Source organism: Carcharhinus amblyrhynchos, chromosome 20 (assembly GCF_965287045.1).
Source record: "Carcharhinus amblyrhynchos chromosome 20, sCarAmb.v2.hapA, whole genome shotgun sequence".
NCBI classification, from domain to species: Eukaryota; Metazoa; Chordata; class Chondrichthyes; order Carcharhiniformes; family Carcharhinidae; genus Carcharhinus; species Carcharhinus amblyrhynchos.
The window spans coordinates 27,122,652-27,138,566 of NC_137343.1; the positions used below are offsets into that span (position 1 = coordinate 27,122,652).

At 39.8% G+C, this 15,915-nt stretch overlaps 1 protein-coding gene and 1 pseudogene across 1 annotated transcript in view; one reads left to right on the forward strand and one right to left on the reverse strand.

The window, feature by feature from the left end:
• The window catches only part of tmem120b (transmembrane protein 120B), a 60,348-nt gene that overhangs the window by 25,088 nt on the left and 19,345 nt on the right, over positions 1-15,915 (forward strand). Inside the window, exons 4-6 of the mRNA XM_080208305.1 lie at positions 4,692-4,751; positions 9,309-9,401; positions 13,268-13,357. Of these exons, the coding sequence (XP_080064431.1) occupies positions 4,692-4,751; positions 9,309-9,401; positions 13,268-13,357 (243 nt within the window). The remainder of the gene's footprint in view (positions 1-4,691; positions 4,752-9,308; positions 9,402-13,267; positions 13,358-15,915) is intronic.
• Positions 6,890-8,093, reverse strand: LOC145356080 (ATP synthase peripheral stalk subunit OSCP, mitochondrial pseudogene; annotated as a pseudogene).

Genomic DNA, 15,915 nt, shown 5'->3' on the forward strand with positions numbered 1-15,915 from the left:
TGTTAAAAGACCCCAACGAGTTCGCCTCCACCACCACCAATGGCAGCCAATTCCACTCGCCCACTTACCCCTGACATCTCCTCTGTATCTACTCCCCAGCACCTTAAACCTGTGTCCTCTCGTAGCGACCATTTCAGCCCTGGGAAATAGCCTCTGAGAATCCACCCGATCTATACCTCTCAACATCTTGTAAACCTCTATCAGGTCACCTCTCATCCTTCGTCTCTCCAGGGAGAAAAGACCTAGCTCCCTCAGCCTATCCTCATGAGGCTTGCCACCCAATCCAGGCAACATCCTTGTAAATCTCCTCCGCACCCTTTCAATAGCTTCCACATCTTTCTTGTAATGAGGCGACCAGGACTGCGCACAGTACTCCAAGTGGGGCCTGACTAGGATCTTATAAAGCTGCAGCATTATCTCTCAACCCTAAACTCAATCTCTCGATTGATGAAGGCTAGTACACCATTCACCTTCTTGACCACATCCTCCATCTGTTGAGGCCAATTTAAGAGCTCTATGGACCCGGACCCCAAGGTCCTTCTGATCCTTTACACTGTTAAGAGTCTTATCCTTGATATTATGCTCCTTCATCCCATTGGACCTCCAAAATGGACAACTACACATTTAACCAGGTTGAAGTCCATCTGCCACTTCTGTACCCAGTCTTGCATCCTATCTGTGTCTCACTGCAACTTCTGACATCCCTCCAGACTATTCACAACACCACCAACCTTCGTGTCGTCGGCAAACTTACTAACCCATCCCTCCACTTCCTCATCCAGGCCATTTATGAAAATTACAAACCGCAAGGGTCCCAGAACAGATCCCTGGGACACTCCACTGGTGACTGACCTCCATGCAGAAAAAGACCTATCCACAACCACTCTCTGCCTTCTGCAGGCAAACCAGTTCTGGATCCACAAGGCAACAGCCCCCTGGATCCCGTGCCCTCTCGCTTTGTCAAGAAGTTTTGCATGGGGACCTTAATGAACACCTTGCTGAAGTCCATATAAACCACATCCACCGCTCTTCCTTCATCAATGTGTTCAGTCACATTTTCAAAGAATTCAACCAGTCTCATAAGGCACGATCTGCCCTTGACAAAGCCATGCTGTCTACTTTTGATCATACTAAACTTCTCCTAAATGTTCATAATCCTGTCCCTCAGGATCCTCTCCATCAACTTACCGACCACTGAGGTTAGACTCACCGGTCGGTAATTTCCTGGGCTATCCCTGTTCCCTTTCTTGAATAGAGGAACCACATGCGCAATCCTCCGGAACCTCTCCCGTCTCCATCGACGACACAAAGATCGTCGCCAGAGGCTCTGCAATCTCTTCCCCCGCCTCCCACAGTAACCTGGGTCAGGTTATAGTCAGAGAATATTATTGAGGACTTTAGTATGAACCGTTTCAGCTCTGCAGGAAGGGTGAGCACTGAACTGGAGAAATCGGAATAGAATATTTGAGGAGAGATGGGCACAGAGCTGAGAGAACATAAGAAATAGGAGCAGGAGTAGGCCATCTAGCCCCTCGAGCCTGCCCCACCATTCAGTAAGATCATGGCTGATCTGTCGTGGCTCAGTTCCACTTTCCCGTCTTCTCCCCATAACCCTTAATCCCCTTGCCTGTCAAAAACCTATCTACCCGTGTCTTAAATATATTTAGCGAGGCAGCCTCCACCACTTCAACGGGCAGAGAATTCCAGAGATTCACCACCCTTTGAGTGAAGAAGTTCCTCCTCAACTCCGTTCTAAACTGCCCCCCCCCCTTATCTTGAGGCTGTGCCCTCTAGTCCTACTGTCCTTTCTGAGCGGGAAGAGCCTCTCCACCTCTATCCTATCCATCTCATTCATCATCTTATATGTCTCAATGAGATCTCCCCTCATTCTTCTAAACTCTGACAAGTACAAGCCTAGTTTATTCAGCCTCTCCTCATAGTTCAACCCCCTCAACTCTGGTATCAGCCTAGTAAACCTCCTCTGCACTCCCTCCAAGGCCAAAATATCCTTGCGTAAGTGCGGCGACCAAAACTGCACACAGTACTCCAGCTGCGGCCTCACCAGTGCCCTGTACAGTTGCAGCAAGACCTCCCTACTTTTATATTCAACATATTGAGGCAACATATTGAAGAACCTAGTGGTGCTAGTGGTGGTACTCTTGCCTCTGTCAGAAAGCCCTTTTCCCCAGTCAGGAGATTTGACTGCATAATTAAGGCTGACACCAATATCTGATGGAGGGACTGTGATGAAACATTTAAGTATAGGTTTTGATTGCCCTTGAGTGGTTGACAGTGAGGAGGATAACTGTAGACAGCAGGAAGATGTCGATGGATTGCCCGGTGGGCAAAAAAGTGGCAAATAGAATTCAACCTGGAGAAGTCTGAGGTGATGCATTTGGAGAGATGAAACAAGACAAAAGCAATACACAGTAAGAGAATACTGAGCAGTGTAGAGGAAGTGACAGGCCTTAGGGTGAATGTTCACAGATCTCTGAAGGCAGCAGGGCAGGATGATAAGATGGTTAAGAAGGCACATGGAATCCTTTCCTTTATTTGCAGCAGTCTAGAATCTAAGAGTGGGGGTTATGCTGGAATTGAATAATCATTAATTAGGCCACAACTTGAGTACTGTGGGCAGTTCTGATCACCTCATTGCAGGTAGGTTATAATTACGCTAAAGAGGCCATGAAGGACACTTAATGGATGTTACCAGGAGTGGAAAAACGAAGCTGAGGAAAGATTAGAGAGGTTGGGATTGTTTTCATTGGAACAGAGGAGCTGAGGAGATATTTTCTTGGAATGTACAAACTTGAGGGACCTGGATAGAGTGGAGGGTAAGGGCTATTTACCTTGGCAGAGAGATCAGTGACTAGACTCAAAGGCATCATTAAATTTAAAGTGACTTGTACAAAGATGGGAAGGGAAAAAGCTTTTTTCATCCAGAGGGTGGTAAGGATCTGAAACTCACTGTCTGAAAGGGCAGTGGAGGCAAAAACCTCAATTCATTTAAAAGGTGCCTGGGTTAGGCACCTGAAGTGTGTAATCTACAAGGCTACGGACCAAATGCTGGAAAGTGAAATTGGGCTGGGTGGGATAGACACAGTAGGTCAAATGGCCTCTTTCTGTGCCATAAACCTTATATGATTCAATGTCCTGAGGTTAAAAAAGACAGTGTATAAATGCACTATGTAAATTTGTCATTTCGTAATTAGGAAATGCGGTGGTAATTAGAGAGAATAGAAGGTTTTTTTTTGAGAAGGGAAGTTTTGAAGGGAAGGGGTGACTAGATGATAACCTGGAAAGAAGGGAGAGTATTAACAGGAATCAAGAAGGTGAGTTGAATTAGCAGGGAAGTAGGAATGCAGGAGGTGCAGGACAATATGAACTCTGACACCAGGTACACTCTAGGTTATTGCTCCAATGGTATGATTTGATTTTCTAATTTATTTTTGTCACATGTATACAGTGAAAAGTATTGTTTCTTCTGCGCTATATGGACAAAGCATACTGTACATAGAGAAAGAAAGGAGAGAGTGCAAAATGTAGTGTTACACCATAGCGAGGGTGCAGAGAAAGGTCCACTTAATATGGGGTATGTCCATTCAAATGTCTGATAGCAGCGGGGAAGAAGCTGTTCTTGAGTCATTTGGTACGTGATCTCAGACTTTGGTATCTTTTTCCAGACAAGAAGGTGGAAGAGAGTATGTCTGGGTGCGTGAGGTCTTTGATTATGCTGGCAGCTTTCCGAGGCAGTGGGAAGCGTAGACGGTGTCAGTGATGAGGCTGGTTTGCATGATGGCTGGGCTTCGTTCATGTCCTTTGTAGTTTTTTTGCAGACTTGGACAGAGCAGGAGTCATACCAAGCTGTGATACAATCAGAAGGAATGCTTTCTATGGTGCATCTGTAAAAGTTGGTGAGAGTCATTGTGGACATGCCAAATTTCTTTGTATTTTTAATATGAACCTGAAGAGTAAAATATTGGCATGGACCTAAAAGGAGAGCTATGACAAGGTCCATTTGTATTCTTAAACCAACATCCACACATGCACATAGGCATACGTACAAATTTCCACCAAGATCACCAAATAGACATTGGAAATAGTTTGTTTCCTTACTGGCCTGGAGCTAGTGAGGACAGTTAAAACACTTGTACGCCAAACAGTTAAGAATTGTTCACTTTTAACATGCCAGTAATATGTGGCGTTTTTAAACATTAGAGTAATGTAGAACGACTTTAAAATGCAGGTATCAACATCGCCCTTCAAAAAATGGGAGGAAATTGTAGAATGAATTTTTATTTTAAATTGTATCATCTAGATTGTGGTCATTAATAAAATGCTTAGTAAACCTCTCAAAATCTATATTAGTATGGAAATTTCACTAAAACCCCGTGTTTCAGATTCAATCTAGCTTACTAGCTGTGGTGAGTGGAAAGAATAAAGGGGATTCAGTTTTGCTAAGAAAGATGATTCTTTCAGAATTACCCTCACTAGCACAAGATATGTTATTTTCCAGCAATCTTAATTGATATATCATCAGACTCCGTTCTTTTTACCCAAGTTCTGTATATTTATATTTTCTTCATGGAATTGATTTAAGACAACTTTAACTCCAATTTTTGTTAATGTTAATATTCAAATACAATATTTGAAAGACTGCATATTTTAATGTTTTTTTTCCCTCCTTTCAGGTTATACTTAAACCTGGTGCTTGGAAATGTGAATGTAACGCTTCTCAGCAAGCAGGCTAAGTAATACCAATTCACTTCTTGGTCTGTCTTTCATAACTATCTTCCAGCACGCTTTCCAATGTTTTTGATTGCTTACTTTGCTTCTCCGATAGCTTTGCAAAGAGAGAGTTTTTAATATTTTGTTTTCTTCCCTTTTATGAAGGTTTTAACTTCTCCCAGAGTATAATTCCATGGTGCCAGCAGCCCCCTGGCATTAGTCCAAGAAGTCATTCTTAATGTGTGAATTGAGACGATGTCAGCAGAATATTTAACTTCCGGGGGCATCACAACTGAACCCAGTTCTGTTCTTACCTGACGTGCGTACCTGCACTTTCTAACTATATAGTGATCATGAGTAAGAACTCTTGACCTATTTCCCCATGACCTCACAGGACTTCTAATGTAAATTTATAGTGTTCCAATTAGATTACTCTGCACAGGTCAGGAATCAAACTTGGTATGTTTGGAATTCCTTTAACTTGTACCACATCAGTGTTTAGTGAATTTACCACCACGGTTAACAGCCACAATAAACACTATTTAATTTTCACCTCATTAGTCAATTTATGATACTGGGATTTTCTTTTAAAATTAGAAGCCCACTTACGTTTGCATCCCTTTCCACTTATCATTCCTCTTGTTCCAAGCACCAATTCTAGTTGAAAGACAGGAAGTACAAATTGCTTCCTGTTGTTCATCACTTAGTTTAGTAAAATTCTGTAAGAAGTCCAGCGAGCATAAATTAAAACTATTGCAGGGCCTCTTGCCATTTGTTTCTGCCAAAAGATGCAATGTGACACCCTTACAGGTAACCCAAGCTTACTGCTGAACTGAATTCAGCACACAATTTCCTGGACACCGCATTGTAACATCTCCAACATTTCATTATGAGTATGCTTTGAAGTTTTCTCAACAGTGAAGCTTGTGCATTCCACTAAGCTGATGGTAAAGAAACCATAGCCAAACAAAGTAGCAGTTGAGCAACTTGAATAAAATCTTCTATTCTGATACTGAGGGACAAAGAATTTGCTTCAAATTTTATCTACATTCCTGGTTTACTTGTGGACATACCAGCCACATTCTCTACATACCACAGAAGCCAATTATCTGGAGCAGGCAATAAAGTCATGGGTGAAAACAACATTATATCACAGCACCATTGCCACTCATTGCATCAGGGTCCAATATCGTTCCCAGTACACGCCACTCCATACACTTCATTTCGTATTGCTCCAGTTTTTCCTGTGAAAACTGTGGTGAAGCTAATGGTGATCATGTACAATTGCTATAGGAACATCAGCCAAACTGCAGATGTGCAGTTAAATGTGAATATCCACATTTACTATCCAAGTTGCACTGTTTTTTTATTAGATTCATAAAAACAATATCTTACTGTTTGGCCCACCATTTGAATGGCAGAAGTTACAATATTTACATGGTGGATACAAAACAAACTTGCCATAAAGTTAAGCTTTGACTATTCCAGTTTAAGTACTCTTCTAATGAAGTGATGTTAATTGCTATCAAATAGCCTGTTTGGCAGTGAAAATGAAATATTGCAAGTGCCATTTAAATTGTTGATCATTTTAAACTTTTTTTTTGCATCTTAGAACGTAGAACATTATAGCGCAGTACAGGCCCATCGGCCCTTGACATTGCGCCGACCAGTGGAACCAATCTAATGACCCTCTAACCTAAACTATTCCAATATTATCCATATGCCTATCCAATGACTATTTGAATGCCCTTAAGGTTGGCAAGTCCACTACTGCTGCAGGCAGGGCATTTCACGCCCCTACTACCCTCTGAGTAAAGAACCTACCTCTGACATCCATCCTATATTTATCACCCCTCAATTTAAAGCTATGTCCCCTCGTGTTAGCCATCACCATCCGAGGAAAAAGGTTCTCACTGTCCACCCTATCTAATCCTCTGATCATCTTGTACGCCTCAATTAGGTCACCTCTTAACCTTCTCTCTAACGAAAACAACCTCGAGTCCGTCAGCCTTTCCTCATAAGACCATCCCACCATACCAGACAACATCCTGGTAAACCTCCTCTGCACCCTTTCCAATGCTTCCATGTCTTTCTTATAATGTGGCGACCAGAACTGTATGCAATATTCCAAGTGCGGCCACACCAGAGTTCTGTACAGCTTTGTACAGCTGCACCATTTTGTCTCTATGCCTGATTTGATATTGAATTTACTTGCTATAATTCATGCCTTTTCAGTCCTTTCATTGTTAAATTCACAATCCTTCAGTCTGATTGGGTTAGGAGAAATGTAATGCTTGCTATGTTCACTCAGGTCCCAGGTGTCCTGTTGCGCTCACTGTGATGTTATGAGCTCGCTTGTTCATCAGCTTGTCACACAAAAATGTATAAACCTAAATATGCAAAGGCATGTTTTTTTTTCAATGGTACTTTTATTAAATCTTTAACACACTAATGAAAGTCAGTGACAGTGACGGTGATCACTGTACACAGTGCAGCAGATTTACAATAACATCCAACAGAAAATTGCTCAGATTTAGGCGATGCAATTATACGGCTTCATTTATTAGTTTGCTGAGTTTCTGAATCTTGGTTTTCATGGACATATCAGCGTGCTTATCACCAACACTGACAATCATTCCACCCAGGATTGAAGGATTAGTCTTGGTCTCCAGTTTCAGGGTTTCATTTTTCTTCAGAAAACCATTAAGAGCAGATTTTAGCTCTGAAAGATTTACTTCATCAAGGAGCTGAGCAGTAGTGGCTGAGCAGAGAACTTCCCCACGATGCGCACTCATGATCTTATCAAAAGCAGAAGCAACATCAGAAATCTGGCGTAACTGGCCATTCTCAGCTCGCAAATTGACAAAGTCGAGCATCATTGGGGAAATTTTCTGCTTCAATAAAGACATCACTCATAGTTTTTTGCTTGATATTGCACTTGATGTGAGGATTGTTGACCACCCCAAAGAACTTGGGATCTTTCATCAGTGAAACTATCTTGTGTAATTCCTGCTTCACTTGGTCCAGTTTCTTAAGAGGCACCAATGCAAAAGCAAAATATTGTAGTGGCAAAAATATGAAATAAAAACAGAAAATACTAGAAATATTTAGCAGGTCTGGCAGCATTGTTGGAGAGAATGTTTTGGGTTGATGCTTCTGATGGTGACTTTTGATATAAGGTCATTGACCTGAAGTGTTATTTCTAGTTCTGGTGGCATCTGTGGAGAGAGAAACAATGTTATCTGCAAGCCTCGTGACCATGCAGCAACCCAAAAATTTCTGCACAGGCCGTGCACGAGTCAGCCTCTTAAGTTACCACACATGCAAGGCCACACTGCGTACTTAAATAAATTGACTCCAAAAGAAATGAGTGAACCTTTGGTCAGATCTAGTGAGTATTTCCAGCATTTTCTACCTTTTAGAACAGCAGCCACCATTTAGATGCCCCTTTACAATAAAATTTGGCCCATTGTTGTTCATGTACGTTGAAAATTATCAATTTATTGTAACTATGTAATTACAATTTTATGATAATTCAAAACTATCATATACCTGTTCGGAGTTTACCATTTTTAAACATGGCTACTTCCTGAATGGAGAATGGGGATGAGAAAAACATCAGCCATGATTGAATGGCAGAGCAGACCTGATGGGCCGAGTGGCCTAATTCTGCTCCCACATCTTATGGAAACTACCTCTACCTGTGCTGGATAACTTGAACTTCTCTTAAATTTTCTCTATATAAATTAACACCATAATTCATTAGTTTGCTCCAAATTCTTTTGCTGGAAGATTGATTGACAGCTTGCTTCAAGATAACTCCTGTTGCCCACACTCACTCAGAGGTACAGTATATTGCTGAGGCCCATGTGTCCGCTTTTCTGCAGGAGGATGATCCAGCTTTAAAGTTGCATTGGGAAGTGAGGTGTGGTGGTGATGGGGGGGTTGGGGGGGTGCGGGGTAGAGATGCTCAGGTGGTCAGGTGAACAACTAATCATTTTCCAGTGGCACTGAGTGTTAATGCTACAATTTATCATTTTTTTGTCATCACACTTTGTACTTATCCATACAGCTGATCCTATGAATAAAATGTACGTTATGCATTTTGAAAATATACAGAATAAAGGCTTGGACAATCTGGGAGGAGGGATCCCACAGCAGGATACAGTTAAATCAAAGCCAGAATTTATTATTGCGCAAAGATTTAAATGAATGAGAACTTACAGAAATGTACAATCGGATACTCCTAAATCATAAATCAATAAAAGTTGCAGGAATCATACAATTATTCCTGTGTCCCAAAGATCTGAAATACACTGCTGATTGAAATTAGTTGATTTCAAATATGCTCTTTTTCCCCACTCTGTAGCTGCTTTTGAATTTAATGAAATATCTACCTGAAACCATTAACATCTGAGAAACACTAATTGAGTTTGCTCTATCATGTGAATGTTTGCCCTGTCTGAAAGCTAGGATTTGAAGAACGATCCTAAAACTGAAAGGGGAAGGTATGAAATTTTTGCTTTGTTTCATTCCATTTGTGAAAAGGCCTAACCATTGTTCTGACAATGTTTTCACAGGTTTGCCTACAAAGATGAATATGAAAAATTCAAACTTTATCTGACCATCATCTTGTTACTTGGTGCGATATCTTGCATGTTTCTACTGAATAGGTAAAGGTTTTGTTTTGTCCATCCTTCAATTGGAAGGACAGCTGCAATACTACATTTAAAGTAAAACTGAATTATTTAAATACTATAGTTCATACGTTGTTTATATAAACATAACCTTTTGGTATAATTATATCCTGGAAAGTTGCTGCCCATGTACCCTGTTTTCTGATGGTCCTCTTTTACTTGCTGCAATTTACATTGGGAAGTGAAACGAGTGGGAGAGTGAATATCTTAACATTTTATGAAGGCACCAATCTTTCAGCAACAGAACGCAACTTGGAAGAACCAAAGATTGATAGTGCTGGAAAGTTTTTAATTTGGACCCAGTGTCTGCTTTCTGCATTGACCAAATGCACATTTTATTTCCCTTTCCTATCTTGAATCTTAGACTGTGCAATTGAATTTTATTTACTTTCTTCATAGTATTCTGGCCGTTTTCAATGGGACCTCCTGGTTTAGTAACAAATGGTACAGTAATTTGATGTCCAGAAGGAACCGTATTATGACTGCTCAGACTTATTCTACTTGTAACCCCTGAAACTGCAAACAGAAAAGAATTACATTGCAACAGCCTGAGATGGATGTTGGTTAAAGCTCCTGCATTGATGTGATTTCAATTTAGTCTACAGCAGCACAACATTGATTTTACATTGTTATTTCTGTGATAATTTTGCTGTATGCTTTTATGTATATAATTGAATCTGTTAGAGGTCAATTATTCTGTTCTATTTTCTTTATAAATTCTTTTCCTAGTTATATAAATGACTTGATTAAAAACAGGGGGCAGTGTTTTGCGCAGGACGGTCCTCTGGGCAGTTTCCAGCATAACTAATTTTTGTGCTGAGTCCAAATTTCACAATGCATGAATTTTGATAATTCAATAATGCAACTGTAATTTTAAACTTTCCAGGATTCATAATAAATTTTGATAGGGATAGAAAATTATCAGTGAAAGATCAGCAGCATGTCATATGCATTGTACAATTTTTCCTTTATTTAAGTCAGTAGGAAGGAACATTTGGCATGTCGTTTAATGGGCAGTCAATTTGCAACTATCATTTTACCACCTGCGCTTGGATTGAAAATTATGCCTTCTGCATTTAAATGCCTTTTTAATGTGGCATGATTTATCTGGATGGTTCAGTGTAAACTTTAGACGTTTCTGTGCTGTGCGAGCTAATGTGCTCCAGGGTGCCAATGGGCAGACTGAAATTGGCCTGTGTTCTGGTTATAGAAAGAGTAAATTGATCAGGCTGCTTGCTATTCAGATGCTCTGCAGGAAATGCATCCATGGATGTGAATGTTAATAGGATTCAGGCTTAACTGCTGCGCACCAAAATATTCACAATTGGGCATGCATGCACCTAATTGTCCAGTTAATTTGTAAAGAATTGTAACTTCAAGGAACCAGAGGGTACTATTGTCCTTAGAACTGCACCTCAGGAAAAACCAGGTTCGCAAATAATTGTTATTCAACTATCCCATCATCTCCCCAAGCCAACTGTGCAATGAAGCATCTTTTACTATGCAATGCCAGACACTAGCTGATACACAGGCTGAGCTTGTGGTGATTATTAGTTTAGGTTTTGCTCCTTCCTAATGAATAAGCATGAACCAGGCCTATAATGCCTAGTGGAAATGCACAGGAAAAAAGTTCCCTTCAGAAATGGAGAACGCATTTGGACATAAGGAGTAGATAAATTCTATTTTGTAGTATAATAGAATGATACAGCACAGAAAGAAGTTACCGTCTATCATTCCTTTTCTGACCCTGTAAAAGATCTGTGCAGTGGTCTAGTCAAAATTCCTGCATTTTTGATGTTGCTCTTCAGATTTTTCCCTGCGTTTATCTTTCTCTCCTTTTCAAACAAGTCTGCAACATCTGCAACTTGCATGTCTTAACAAGATTGTGGCCAGAGCCTGTGTAATTTTCACCCTTCTCTCAGCAGCTTGTGGTTTGAATGGGCAGAAACCCGTGACCTTTCTGCTTCGAACGCTGCAATTCGATGTATCCACCTCTTTCCTATCCAATTTCTCTGCTCTTTGCTGTAACATTGACAGCATCCACTTCTTCAGAAAAAAACACACACAAAGCGCTTATTTAGTAACTCAGCTATACCATCAATCTCCACAAGAAGTTCTCCTTTTTGATGCTATATTGGCCCTACCCTTCTGCTATTTGTAAACACATAGATTTATAATGGCTTTTGATTCACTTTTATGCTTCCCGTTGATCAATTTCCATACAGCCTTTGTCCCTTTTTATTTATTTTTGGTTATTTCCTGCGCTCAGCATGGTTTTTCACTGTGTAATGAACTTAACATCGTGAACCTTTTTTTTCATTCCATCCTTTCTTGCATTAAATAGCATTTGGTATCTGCGTGTTATGGTAAATTGTGATTTTTGTTTTAGTAATACTCCATCTACTGTAAAGTCTGAGTATTAGCGTGACATTTTCTGGTGTTTTGCATATCAAATTGAATTTGATATGCAGGACTGAATCAAGATCACCTCAGGACATTGAACAAAGCGGCTATGTTTTTCTTTTGCTTTAAGGAATATTTGAGTTGGAAAACAAACTATAAAAAGCGAGGAGAAATAAAATTAATTGTAAAGGTACAGGTGTGATTGAATAATGTAACTAAAATAGAATGAAGAAAATGTTCAAATTTACAGAAAAATTATATCTAGAATAATATTGAAAAGAACCATTTTAGAAAATAGGACAAATGGTACATGCACGATGCACATGGCAAGCAAAGAATGAGTTAGACCAACAAATGCCTCAACACAATTAAAAGTCAAGCCCAAGCCTTGTCACATAGCAAGAGGTCTGTGAAGAAAAATGTTTGTGGACGTTTTTCAAAAATGGTAGAGTAATTCATTAGACAGGTTTATTGATCCAGTTGCAAGACACGTAATTTAACTGTCCAACTTCATTGGGCCGAAGGGCCTGTTTCCCATGCTGTGTTGTTCTTTGTTCTTTGTTCTATGCTGGGGACCTCTAGAGGAGACTGGGATGCATCGTCCACCCTGAATTTCTGGCTGAAGATTTAACCTTCTGTAAACTTGAGGACATTCTAAACCCCGCTACCCATATCTTAACTCACAACTTGAGTGTAACTCGTTGGGTTGCTAGGAAAACATTTAAATAAATAATTCTTGCAATATGATCACTTTTAAAATGTTTTGCTCTTGCTGATACCTGTTTCAAGCTATTGTTAATATTTAACTGAAGTTTATTTATGCAGTTTACAATCTTGCAACTAAGCAGTCATTTTTTCCCTTTGGTGATTTATAAATATGAAGTTAAGCTAATCGGATGAAAGTATGACACAATTTGTGTTGCATGTAGGTTGGACTATTTTTACATCACAAGCAAATATGCCATGCACCTTGCAGTTGTCACATAAAGCACTTGAGATGTTTTATTACAATAAAGATGCCTATACAAATAAAAGTTGTTATCTAATATTCCCTCTGTTGCACAGCAACCCGAAAGTCCCTACATAGGCCATGCACAAATCACCACAGATGTGTAGCTATCCAAAAATTTAAAAGGACCACACACATTAAGGAAATTGTTTACACACTTAAAAAAAATTAGGGATCTCACTGTGCACCAAGCTAATCCATTTGTGTACCATGTACTGTGGTGGAAGCAGGGTCAGCTTGTTAGGTGGAAGGCAGAAATAGATGTCTACAACCACCTGTGCTGGTAAAAACCATAACATTATTCATTTTCTTTAAATAAAACTGCACCTTTAGTTGAACAAATTTCATCGTTGATAAGGAGCTCAACTGTTGTGAACTTGATCTTGGTTTACTTGCTCTTTTTGAGTTTTTTTTTAACTTTTGTTACCAGGGTAATTGATGAAATCTTTAATTTCCTGTTGGTCTGGTACTACTGCACATTAACAATAAGGGAGAGCATTCTTATCAGCAATGGATCAAGGTAATAGCTGTTTTGGTGCTTTTTTTCTTACTATCTTGAATTATTGTTAGCTTTACATTATATTAGACTGAATTTGTTTTAATAATGCTGCAGTACAAGGATGACAGCTAAAAGTTAAATTTGCCTTCTTATTTTAAATTTATAACGTTGGAGAAGCATTATTCAAGGTGACTTTAAAAATATGTATTTAAAACCACTTCCTGTGGTACTATTGTTCCTTCCCTACCCATACTGGAAAACTAGCTCAGCATAGTTAACTAAAGTAAAGGGATCGATACAGCATCTAGCTTTCAGAAACAATGCGAATAGGGCTTTCAAAGACTAATTCTACCATGTCATTTTATTGATTCACCGCTCCAGTTCTGAATAAAGGTGCTGAGGTATCCTCCATCTGCATGATCCCTTCCCCAATCCTCACCTCTCCTTTTCTGGTACCAGCCCCTGATATGATGGTGTTAACCAGGCTGACCTTGTATCCCAGAGCAGGTAAGCATCACATCCAAAACAAAATCCACACTGTGATACCATTGATGAAACAATCCATATTCAATATTGAGGTGTAGATTTAAGAAGCTGAGACGTTTGTTAGGAAGTTTCACAGGTACTTATCTTTGATTATATATGGATCTTATTGTTTACGTTGCTGTGTCTGCACTGTTTTGTTGGAACAGTGCAACGTTCTTTTTGTCCCTGCAATTACAACAAACTTATACAGTTATCTGAACAATTGTTCATGATCTTAGCTCTCATCCTTGCCTGGAAAGGGTATATGTGATACTTGGCCATAATTCAGCATAATAGCTAGAGAAACCTTAGAAAAATAGTCTGGACAACAGCTAAGCAATTTTCTTGGTTTCCGTGATTCTGCTGAAACAAATAAGACAGGAAGTTTATCCCTTTTGATGACAGTCTATAGCTAATAAATTATCTTGCTTTTTTTGGCCCTTTTCTCAACTTGTATTGAAGGAACAGATATACTCTGTGTGGGAGAAGAACATACTACTCCGTTTAAAAACAAGTCAAACAACAGGATCTCAATATTTAGCATTCTCTCCACAGCAACGGAAGCAGCCAGACAACAATCCAAGCCAACTGCAAATCAGTTCTATATTCATCTGGCCAGCACCTCCAATTTCTAAATTGGCATTTGCCTACCTAGTTTTTCAGTGTCTTAAATCATTATGAACTCTATGGTATTTCTCTGACCCATAATGTCACACATTCTCTGCATGACATGCATTCTTGATCAAGATCACCCTACAAGTTGGCAGCATACCTTCTGACTCCCATTTCGCCCGTCTGTCAAATTGCTCCATTGATCAACCAACGCCTCCCTGACAGCAACATAATTCTTATTTTAGCATCTCCCAATTAACAAAAAGAGATGTTTCTGCCTTTTTGCATTTCTGAAGTGTTAATAGCACCTCTAGAACAGAAGCCTTCTTTAACCGCTGTGACGTAAAACCAGTGTCCTAATGTTCATGCATATGAGTTCACCAAACTCGCCACTAGGAAACTCCCATGGAAAAGACCAGAGGATTTCATTAAATATTTAGTACACCATAATTAAAGAACTGTGTCATCTAGTGGAACTGCTACATTTTGATGCATTCAATTTTGGTATGATGATATCAGTAAAGGGGGAAATTCTGATTGGTCAAGTACTAAGATTATTACACTTAAATGCATTTATCATGTGCACCTACCATTGTGGAATTGAACATGACAACCACCAATCTCAGTGTTAAGTTTTTAAAAATCTATATTTTCTTTTAGTTCATTTATTAGTGTCACAAGTGGGCTTACATTAACACTGCAGTGAAGTTACTGTGAAAATCCCATAGTCGCCACACTCGGGCGTCTGTTCGGGTAACACTGAGGGAGAATTTAACATGGCCAATGCACCTAACCAGCACACCTTTCGGACTGTGGGAGGAAACTGGAGCACTTGGAAGAAACCCATGCAAACATGGGGAGAGAGTTCAGACTCCACACAGACAATGGTCCAAGTTGGGAATCGAACCTGGGTCCCTGGTACTGTGAGGCAGCAGTGCTAACCACTGTACCACCACCTTTTGAAGTGGATGGTTCCTGAATATGGATTTGAATGTGGAGGTCATGATGGGATGATTTTTTTCCCTGACTTATTGCCATTAGACCCAGTGTAAAATAAGAAAAGACTTTTGTGTTGTCTGTCTTGATGGCTGAGCTGAGAAACCCAGCCCTATAATTGCTCCAATTTAATAGCTGCTAATCGCCAGAATGAAGGCAGAGGAGTTTATGGTTCATCTCATTGCTTCTGGTTTAAGGGAGGAAACATTCTTTTACACAAGAGTGAGATGAGGAGAAATTTCTTCTGAGGGTTGTTAATCTTTAGAATTCTCTACTCCAGAGAGCAGTGGAACTGGGTCATTGAATACATTCAAGGTTAGGTTAGTCAGATTCTTGATCTACAAGAGTTATGAAGGACTGATAGGACAGTGGAGTTAAAGCCACAAATAAGATCCAATCTGATCTTATTAAATGGTGGAGCAGATTTGAGGGCCTAAGGTGTACTC